This window comes from Rhinatrema bivittatum, chromosome 3 (genome assembly GCF_901001135.1).
Source record: "Rhinatrema bivittatum chromosome 3, aRhiBiv1.1, whole genome shotgun sequence".
NCBI classification, from domain to species: Eukaryota; Metazoa; Chordata; class Amphibia; order Gymnophiona; family Rhinatrematidae; genus Rhinatrema; species Rhinatrema bivittatum.
Window position 1 is genome coordinate 323,885,293 of NC_042617.1, and position 10,746 is coordinate 323,896,038.

The 10,746-nt window shown below is 41.8% G+C and overlaps 1 protein-coding gene across 4 annotated transcripts in view; it reads left to right on the top strand.

The window, feature by feature from the left end:
• PPIL6 (peptidylprolyl isomerase like 6) overlaps positions 1-1,557 on the top strand; it is a 79,234-nt gene extending 77,677 nt beyond the window's left edge. For 3 of the 4 annotated variants that reach the window (XM_029595294.1, XM_029595295.1, XM_029595293.1), the window contains one exon: positions 906-1,557. In XM_029595294.1, the coding sequence (XP_029451154.1) occupies positions 906-1,017 (112 nt within the window). In that variant the 3' untranslated portion in view covers positions 1,018-1,557. The remainder of the gene's footprint in view (positions 1-905) is intronic. The other variant, XR_003855606.1, reaches the window with a different exon arrangement.
• The last annotated feature ends 9,189 nt before the right edge of the window (positions 1,558-10,746 follow it).

Here is a 10,746-nt window from a genome sequence, read left to right on the forward strand (position 1 = left end):
AAAGTGTTACTGACCTAAAAAGGTCCTACTCTGTAGTATCTTGATGTGCTGAACACGAATATGACCATGAAAAGTTTTTATTGGCTCTCGTTTTGAAGATATTTAATATGGTTCACTTTCTCTGTTTAGTCATGTACATTTATCAAGTAGGACTGTAAATAAGCCTAGAATGATGTAATATTGCATCATATTGCATAATACCATCATGCACATATCATCCAGAGTTTATTACATCATTTTCTGATGCAGTGCAGTTCTACTGCCTTGCTGCTGCTGAGTAAGCTGACATCAGCAGTGTACTATATGAAGCCCAGTCAGAAAGGGTGAGCATTTGAAATATTCATGCTGGCTGACTACTGCTGGACACTCCGCAGAGATGCTCCCGAACAGGTGTATAAGAGACAAGCAAAGAAATCTAAGACGTAGTCTATGACTTCATTTTTCAAACTGTATTAACCGTAGGTCTCCTACTATTGGCATACAATTCAAGATGTAATTATATTGCATATTACAAAAAAACTAGAGCCAATTTTGCATTTTCACAGTCACATTCGTATTTAGCACATGGAAATTTATAAGAATTGACTAATTTCATTTCAGTAACATGACTTTTGTGAAAATTTGTTGCCCAGTGTAATTTTGGAACGGAGATGGTAATAAAGTAATGCCTTTGTCACAATTACCAGTAGATGATGTTAAAGGTTACAATAACTGGACATGAAACCAATGTTTAGGTAAAGTCCAGTTCGGTTTGTTAACTATGCCAAGTCTTAAGAAAACAAGGCACCGCATAGATTTCTATTATGAAGTTGATCAGTTTGGCACAGTGTGGCATCTTTGCCTTAGTATCAGCCCCAAACTACTGTTGCTATCTGGTAACTTTCTTTGTTATTTCCTCTCTGTAGAGAACTGATTGAGGGCACTGAAATCCTTAAAGAACTAGAAAGCGTACCTACATACAATGAGAGACCGAAAATAAGCTGTGTGGTGGTCGACTGTGGAGTCTTCAAGCCTTGAATGCAGGGCTATAATGTATTATATTTGGACTGTATACTAATCAGATTGCCATATTTATTTTTCAAGTATTAATAAACAATTGTTTTATACATTTGTCTCTTGGTGTAAAGTTTGTTAGTTTCTTTTCAGCCCTTGAAATGTGAGGTTTGTGTTACCCGGATAGTGTAATGGTAGTGTACCGTTGTGCTGTGGCCTACTAGGCCCACACCAACAGCTGGCGATACTTCCTGGGCTGGAACAAGGCAGGATCCTCACCTATGCCAGCCCCGTCCCCACAAGTTCAGTCTTTGGGTTCCAGGGGCCGGCAGGACTTAGGTGATAGTCCCCCAGGGCAGTCAGGAAGAGAGAGTCCAGTGCCAGGCTGAGGTCTGGGCAGGCAGTGGTCAGACAGTTACTGGGATCACACCAAGGGTCGAGGCAGACAGCAAGCAAAGCACAGCAGAAGTCAGAGGCAGGCAGCAGGCAAAAGAGTAGTCCAGGTCCATGTAGTGGGTTGAAGGATGGGGGTTTTTGCCTTGCAGTCTGGATCACACAAACACACTAAGAAAACAGACATTTGACTATGGCTTACATGAAAATATAAAGTTATATTTTTCTGTATAATATATGCACAGACACTTATAATAACATCGGTAACAATAACAAGCAAAACAGGAGATATATATATATAACACCTACATACATACATATATATGTATATGTATTTATATATATAATATTATATTGTGTGAATGGATCTAGGTTTTAAATGAAATAAAAATGATTTGTGGGTACCTAGAATGGTATGTCATCAGAGAATCCTAAAATAGGGTAAGTAGCCCAACTAATGTTTTAAATGATTTGAAAAATGTTTAATATTGCAAGCTTTATTATAGCATGGCAAAGAATATCAAAACTATTAAAAAAATAAGTCAAAAAATAAAATTGTTACAATAACATATATTTATCAGTTGCCCTAGTCAATTATTCCTCATTCACACCACTTCTAAACTCTCTATAGTTTTATGCATTTATAACATGTTTAGATATTGACATAAAACATTGTCAAAATATATACAAAGTGCTTGTAATGAAACAATGACTCACTTGCAATAGAGCTGGACTTCAAGAAAGATACTTTGTGAATTGCAAATTAGTCACATGGGAATTCAGTTGAATCACAGTCCACAAGCAAGGATTCTTTGTAATTGTTTCACAGGACTGTTGTTCCAATTATGTTTCTGTAGTCTCTGTTCTACTTCTGCTATATCCTGTATTCTCTCTGTCCTACAAAGGCCGCTGTTTCACCGTCCAGGCTTCCTCAGGGGAAAATATTGTTCAAAACTATTCTTGTGTTGATACCATGGACTGTATTTAGTGAAGAGGACTCGATCACTTATTGTTGATTCTATTAGAGAAGTTAAATGTTGTACACAATATTAGTATTAATGCCTGTATCCGGATATTGTTGTATAAAAGATTTTTCAAACCAATCTTTTTAAGCAAAACTTGTCTAATCTTTATATGTCAATTTGACAATTCAGTGTCTTAAGACTTCAACTGTTAATTAACAGCTTGCTAAATGCAGCATAATCATCTGTGAATTTCCTGTTGCACTCGGGGGTGTACCCTTGTCCTGGAGCAGTGGAGAATGGCTCCCTGGTAGGGACCAGGAAGCACCTGCTCCCAGGGGGTGGAGCAATGGAGGAGACAGAGGCTAAGATGAGCTTCACCACTGGAAGCCTGAGGTCCCCCCGAGAGGAGCCCATAGGGACCCAGGCTGCTTGGATGTAGGTGGGCCTCGCAGGCTCTCCTGGAGAGATGAAAGTCAGGCATGCCCACAGACAGGAGAGGAGCGCGGTCAGGTTCGAGACTGGAGGTCAGATGGAGCAAGGAGGACCAGAAAAGCGTAGGTGATGACAAGGCTAGGAACAGAGCCAGAATCTAGAGACGTGATAGAGCAGGCAGAGGTCAGAATCCGGGGTTCAGTCCGAGGAGTGGTCAACAAAGCAGGGGTCAGGTTCCGGAGGTCAGACGAGGTCACAGGCAGGCCGAGGTCAGAAGGCAGGCAGCAGGCTGGCAGGTCAAGGAGCAGTCAGAAGGCAGGCAGGCAGGTCAAGGAGCAAGCCGAGATCATTACCAGTGAGACAGTCCGGAGGTACTACCTGGGGAGACGGACGGATGAACGAGAACGGAAGGATGCTGGAGAACTAGGATGCAGGAACAAGACTGGAACAGAAGGATCCTGGAATGAGACTTGGAACAAGACTGGAACAAGGTTCAGATGCAGTGACAATCTATCAAGACACTAACCCGATTGCCAATGCAAGGAAGTACAAGTAGGGACTTCCTTATATCAGGGAATCAATCAGGGCACGCCACAGAGCTAGGACCCGCCCCTGGCCCTACGTTGTGGACCATTTATAATGACCTGATGTTACCTTATATCCTGATACTTTGTCTACTTATGTTTCTGGGTTGCAGAAGGTGCTGTGGGAATTGAAGGCAATGCTTGAAAACTGGTTGGGCTCCCCCTGCAGTGCAGACTGCACTACGTATGCTCCTGGAGATCTGATATATAGGAAAAACTACACCCACAAGACTTGGAAGGATCTGGTATACCTTGGCCCGTATAAACTGACCACCCTCAATCCTACTGTGGCCCAGTTGGATGGTTCAGGGATTTTCTTTTATTTCTTTTATTTATTTAAACAGTTTTATATACCGTTGAATGGACAAATCCGTCTCAACGGTTCAAAAATTTAAAAAAACATAATACATCGTAGAAATAGTTAGAAAAGTGAAAATACATAGTAAAATAATATAAAATATCTAAGAACTGGAAACTAAAAAGTATAAAATTAACCAAAACTATGGATAAAATATTATGATTAAAAGATTACAAGAATAAAAGTTAAAGGAAGAAGTTGTAAGAGCCATTTACATACAGTAATCGCCTTGAGATTCTTATTTGTAATCTACTCATCTATATACACTTGCCGAAATAGCCAGGTTTTTAAATCCTTCCGAAATTGTTTAATATCATGCTCTGCCTATACCTTAGGGCGCGCGTGCCGTGCGGCCCTCTCTTATTTCCTACTTGGTATGAACCTCAGGGGCGTCCCCCTGTGATGACGTCACGCTGCCCAGATATTTAAAGCCTACTTTGTTTGCTAGCCGTTGAGTTAGCAAGGGATTCCTTACGGATGGGATTCGCTCTCCGTACCCAGCTACTCTGCCTCCAATTCTATTGGACTCTTAATGCTAATGGGGTACCCGCTCCTCGGGGGCCTCACTTGCTTTTCAGGTCGCTATCAGGAAACCGATACTTGCTCCTCGAGGGCCTATGTTCCCTGACTCGCTGCCTGCTCCTACCTTCTCTTCTGCCTGGAAGGATTCGCTATCTTCAACACCAGTGAGAACTACCATCTTCACCTCAGAGCTGTTCCCTGGAACCAGGTACTCGTTCCTCGAGGGCCTGCCTCTGTTCCAGCCCTAGTGCATCTCTTACGTGGAACCGCTGTGTGAGTACAACACCTTCAAGCCTCTCAGCGATCAGGTACTTGCTCCTCGAGGGCCTGCTCTCCCTATCCTGGGGTTCTCCATACTGGGGCTTGTGCATATTCCACTGTACTCATTATTCTCAGTTCTTTCCACTACAGCACTGCTACCGAAGGAGTCGCTGTTCCAGCGCCTGAGGGATACTAGCCTAGCCGGGCTACTTCAACTTCTCACTACTGCCACCTCTGGTGGCTTCACCACATTGTTTTTTGTTTTTTTTAATTCTTTATAATTTTAACATATATACAAGAATAACTTGTCAATATGGGAATTACAGAGAGAAATGTATTCTCAAGTAACAATAAACAGGAAGAGTATTTTAATTAAACATATTATCCCTCCTTACAATTCATCTGTATTTAAAGTAAAGTTAGGGAAGCATTTATCAAATTATGAGCATTTTTTAATTGAAAAAATATATAGGCAATATAGGTTTAACCCCCTTACTTCTATTCTGACATTCCTTCAATCTCCCAGGAGTGTTCTAAGGTGTTCTGGATCAGTGAATTGATAATTTTGCCCATTTAATTTAAGTGCACATTTACAGGGATAGCGAAGAATAAATTGGCCTCCTTTTTCAATCACTTTTCGCCTTAATTCCAAAAACTTCTTTCTCCTAGTCTGTGTATTCTTAACTAGATCTGGGTATATCCATATTTTATTTCCATAAAAAGTTTACAATCTATTACGGAAAAAATATTTCATAACCAGTTCTCGATCCATAATAAATGCAAATGTTACAAGCATCGTACCTGTCTTACCCACGACTATCTCGTCTTGTGATTTTTCTAAGAAATCCGATAGATCTATTGAAGTTTCTATATTACTTCCACATTCTTCCCCACAATTTTTATCCTTTACAGTTCGGGCCTGTTCTTTCATCTTAACTGTGTTACTTATATAGAATGCTCTAACAATAGTAGTCATACTTTGTTCAGAAATATTCAAAATTCTGGTAAAATACATTCTAAACAATTCAATAGGTAATACTTTACTAATAACGGGAACATTTATTATTCTCAAATTTAAGGCATGTTGAATATTTCTCGATGTTTTTCAATCTTCCTTTGTATTTCATCTTCTGCCTTAATTTGTTGAACCTGTATTTTTTTCTGCCTGTGCTATACGCTGTTCAACCATCTGAACTTGCTTTTGCTGAGAAATCAAGCTTCTGGAATTATTTTTAACTGTTAAATTTGTTTCATTTACCGCTTTAGTTAGATTTTTTATAGAGAAATCCAATTTTGTCAAAACATTCCACAAAGTGTCCATCGTTATAGTAGTTGGCCTTACTATGATTTCTTGAGTATGTTTTCCTTTTAATCGTTTCAGAGTCTCTTTAGTAGCACTGGAAGAAGTCGCATAATTTTTCTCTGCAGTTTCTTGTACAATAATTGTTGAAGGATTACTTGTTACTGCAGATACCTTGTTACCCTGTGTTACTCCACTGATTATATCCATATTTCCTGACAAATCCTGAGGATTTTCTGGTAATCTAGGGGATATTACCCTTTCTTTACCAGGAGGTAGTGGGACGTCTGGTACTCCTGGACTCAAAGATATGTTATCAGCCAATAGGGACAAATCTTGCTCCATCTCTGCCCCTATAGTGGCCCCCTCAACAGGAATAATCTGGGGATTATTCAACCAATCAGCTACAGTCCTTTGGCCTTCTCTGCAATGGGGGTACTAACGGCTGGCTTTAACTTTGCCTTCCGTTTTGTATGAGGCATTTAAAAATAAAGTAATGAGAGAGACCTAAAACTAGCTGTGGTTTCCCTAATGTTTCCACAAATGCTTCCCTAATGAGAGGATAAGAGCAACAAACTTGCAAAAAATTTTTGCCTACCTGAAGCAAATATCCAGTTATCTCTCCGCTCTCAATGGGCCCAATGGAACCAGTCAGAGCCGCGCACCCCTTTGGTGCACGGTTTCGGCGGCGCACCTTCGGCAACTGTGCGGCGTAGAAGGGCTGTTTAAAGAGTCTCCCACGGCCTCTCCTACCAAAGATCTAGTCTCTGATTGGTTAACCAGCAATACCGTTGGGGCAGGCTCCTGCCTACCCCTGGAAGTCGCGTTCGTTGCAGTAGATAGAAGAAGTTAACAGAGGTAAATTGGTGGCAAGAAATAAAGGTTATTTCACCACAGTCTCAGGTAATGTCCTCTTTACCTCTCTCACCACATTGTTTAATAAAAGATCAATCTCTGTGTTTGTGTGTCCTCAGATGAGCCTGACCTGTGGTCCCTCACGGGACCTCCCCCCGTGGGCGTGGTTAGCTGCCACAGTGTCCAAGAGTCCATCTAAACCTCACTAATTATAACAGATTGCTAACTCCATGGATCCAGCACAGCTCAATGCCTTGCAGGCCATTCCAGGCCTGGCCCTACACACTGCTGAACTACAAGAAGCACTGGAGAAACTCACTTCAGCATTTCATCAGCTACAAGTACAGAAGACACAAGGCACTACTTCTAGTAATGAAGGTCAGTTACCTGAGGTAACTATAAAGACTATGGTACCTCTGGCTGCTCTAGTTCATTTCCCACAGCCTACGCCAAGACTACTTATATTCTATCTTATCTTGATGGAAGGGCCTTGTCTTGGGCTTCAACGCTGTGGAAACGTAAGGATCCAATCCTGCAGGATATTGATAGATTTTTAGAATTATTTAAATCCCATCTTTGATGATCCTGCTCAAGTGACTGTTGCTAGTTCTGACTTGGTGGACCTGAAGCAAGGCAACCGACCACTGGCTGATTTTGCAATAGAGTTCAAGACTCTTGCTACAGATGCCTGAAAACTCTCTTCTTTGGAGGTCTGAATACCCGCTTGAAGGACGAGCTTGCCGCTCATGAGACACCTGACTCGCTGGATGAACTAGTGGCTTTGGCTACTAGAATTGACCACTGGCTTCATGATAAGGTGAAAGAAGTCAAGCCTACTAAAGGACTGATTCAGAAGGAGACTTGTGCTAAACTTGCACTTTGGATGGTTCCAGCTGTACCTGTTGCCAGTGGAGAAGAACCGATGCAACTTGGTCGCAGTCATTTGACTTCAAAAGAGAGAAGACTTCGGAAGAGACATGGCTTATGTATGTACTGTGGACAAACTGGTCACGATGTGCCAATATGCCCTATTCGTCCGGAAAATGGACGGGCCTAAGTCCTGCAGGAGGACTGTTCTTAGGCCTTACCTCACCTTCTCCTCCACTCTCTCTACCAGTCTCCCTGACTTGCAGAAGTCTACAATCCAAACTCTTGCCCTTGTGGATTCGGGGGCAGGAGGCAACTTTATACTTCGCCTAGTGGAACATTTGAGGATTCCCCTAGTTTCTTTAGAAGCTCTACTACTCTTGTCATCCATCCATGGAGAGCCTTTGCCCGGTGATGTGACTTGTCACACTGAACCAGTGACTCTTCTCACCGGAGCCCTCCATACAGAGACAATCCCCTTCTTTGTGTTAGAGAAGGCCATGCACCCTATCATTCTGGGGTTACCCTGGTTGCAGTTGCCGAAATAGCCAGGTTTTTAAATCCTTCCGAAATTGTTTAATATCATGCTCCACCTGTACCTTAGGGTGCGCACGCCGCGTGGCCCTCACTCTTATTTCCTACTTGGCGCGAACCTCAAGGGCGTCCCCCTGTGATGACGTCATTCTGCCCGGATATTTAAAGCTTACTTTGTTTGCTAGCCTTTGAGTTAGCAAGGGATTTCTTACAGATGGGATTCGCTCTCCATACCCAGCTACTCTGCCTCCAATTCTATTGGACTCTTAATGCTAACGGGGCACCCACTCCTCGGGGGCCTCACTTGCTTTTCAGGTCACTATCAGGAAACTGGTACTCGCTCCTCAAGGGCCTATGTTCCCTGACTCGCTGCCTGCTCCTACCTTCTCTTCTGCCTGGAAGGATTTGCTATCTTCATCTTCTTAGTGTTTGGGTAATTGCCAGGTTCTTGTGGCCTGGTTTGGCCTCTGTTGGAAACAGGATGCTGGGCTTGATGGAACCCTTGGTATGATCCAGCATGGCAGTTTCTTATGTTCTTATTCCCTAATTGTAATTCCTTGACATCTTGGGTCCCAGTAGTTCCTATGTTTCTTGCTAAAGTATTTAATCACAAATTTCACCGTCATAAACATGCTACTGATGAGTAGGCTGTTTCCTGGGACCCCTTGACATATAATGAGAGGAATAGTCTTATTGCAGCCTCTGCTCTCATTTTTGGAGATGGCTATAGCACAGCCTGCCTTGCTACCAGTATTCTGCGTGTACAGGCCATTGTAGAGATTTTCAAGAGCACTACTGTTGAGGCCTTGAGACATACTGCCCTTCAGTTATGTGAGATTACTAAAACCCTTCAGGAGCACCATCTAGCCTTGAATTTGCTCCTGCTTTCCCAAGGTGGCTTGTGACACACTCTAAGGACTAATTGTCAGTGTTGTGTGGAAGTTACTGACCGTATTCCTATCATCCTCAATTTAACCAAATATATAGAAGAAAATCACACTTCACCTTCCAGCTGCTAAGCTGACCCTGAGTGGCACAAACCCCTTCTCTCGTTCTGGGAACAAGTAAAAGGTTGGGATACGAATATACTCATATACCTTGCCATAGGTGCTTGTATAATTATAGCCTCGTTTGTAGCACGTGTCAAAGCTCTTTTCAATCTCTGTGATTGTCCTCCTTCTACCTGTGACTGTACCAGCTGCTCTACCCCCACCTCCTCCTTTCTCTCCTGTACCACAATTGTCCGATGTTTCTTCTCCAGAACCTTCTGCTATCCTCTATTCCACTGTTCCTACTCATGCTCTCATATATGCTGAATCAATTTATGTTTCTGAAGTTTATTCCTGTGTATTACGTGGGTTAGAAATACAGGTTTAAATCATGTTTCCACCTATATTGCCTGTTCTTTATTGTATTATTAGCTGCTAACTGAGAGAATGTTGTATTGAGTCTCTTACATTTTATGTTTCCCTTGCCAAACTTTTCTCAATTAACTATTTTGGTTCCTTGCTCATTAATTAGCTTCACCTCTTGGTGATTCTAAATTGGGTTAAGTTTAATTTGGGTTGGTAATAGCATTGATCATCTTTTCTTCTTGATTTGCTTGTTCCTGCTCTGCCTCTGTGTGTACTATACAGTATTGACTTTCTGCAGCATTCTTGGTTATCTGCTTTCCTTCCCTCTGCTCTCTGGATTTTCCCTTCTCCATTGTGAACCTAGCTGTTTCAGCTGTGTCCCGAGGTTCAAGAGAGAAATGTATAATGCTGACTGCTGAACTATGTCCTACTAAGCCTGTGTCAGTATGTGCGAGCAGTAAGAACAGCTGCAGAATATTGGATGGTCAGCAAAAAGTGAAGGACATGGGAATGGCTCACATGGGATAAATGCATGGCCTGTGTGGAAATCAACTAGAAAGGAAAGTGCAGATACTGATAAGAGATGATTGATCTCTTCCTACAAGGCCCCATGGGGAGATAGAACAGAAGGAAGGTAAGCATTTGGAAAAGGAAGAAAGATGATGTTGGGTGTAGGTGGTCGAGGGAAAGGAAGCCAGGCCAGAATGACGCATTTAGAAAGGATCAATACTCGGCAAAGAAAATCAGAAAAAAAATGTATATAAGCCTTGTAAGACTGGGATGTAGGGAAGGATGTGATTAAGACATTTAGGGATAGATTAAAAAAAAAACAAAACATGCGCGCATCCATGTGCGTGTGCTATCCGGCGTGCACACATGGACATGCAATTTTATAACATGCGTGCTCAGTTTGGACTTAGATTTGAGACTTAGATTTCTTGCTGTACCAACTGCCACTGATTTATCTGGGGACGTTTTTAGCTGCATAAATCAGAGGCATTCTAGAGTGAAGCTATCTTATTCAGATATCCATGACACTTTTATTTTTATATACTGATTTTCACAAATCAACATAGTGGAAAAAAAAGAATATAAAAATATTAGATAACAATAAAACAGTAAAATAATCACAAAAAAAAAATAATTTGGGTGGATAACACTGATATTCAGCATTATCCAGATAAATTATTCAGGTTAAATCTGGCTGTGCCAGAGCGCATATAACTTGTGTTTTTATCTGGGTATATTCAGGGGGACACATAACAGGCTATGTTCCACTGAATATCTGAGTAATGTTAGCTGAGTAACTTACCCACTCTCTGCCATT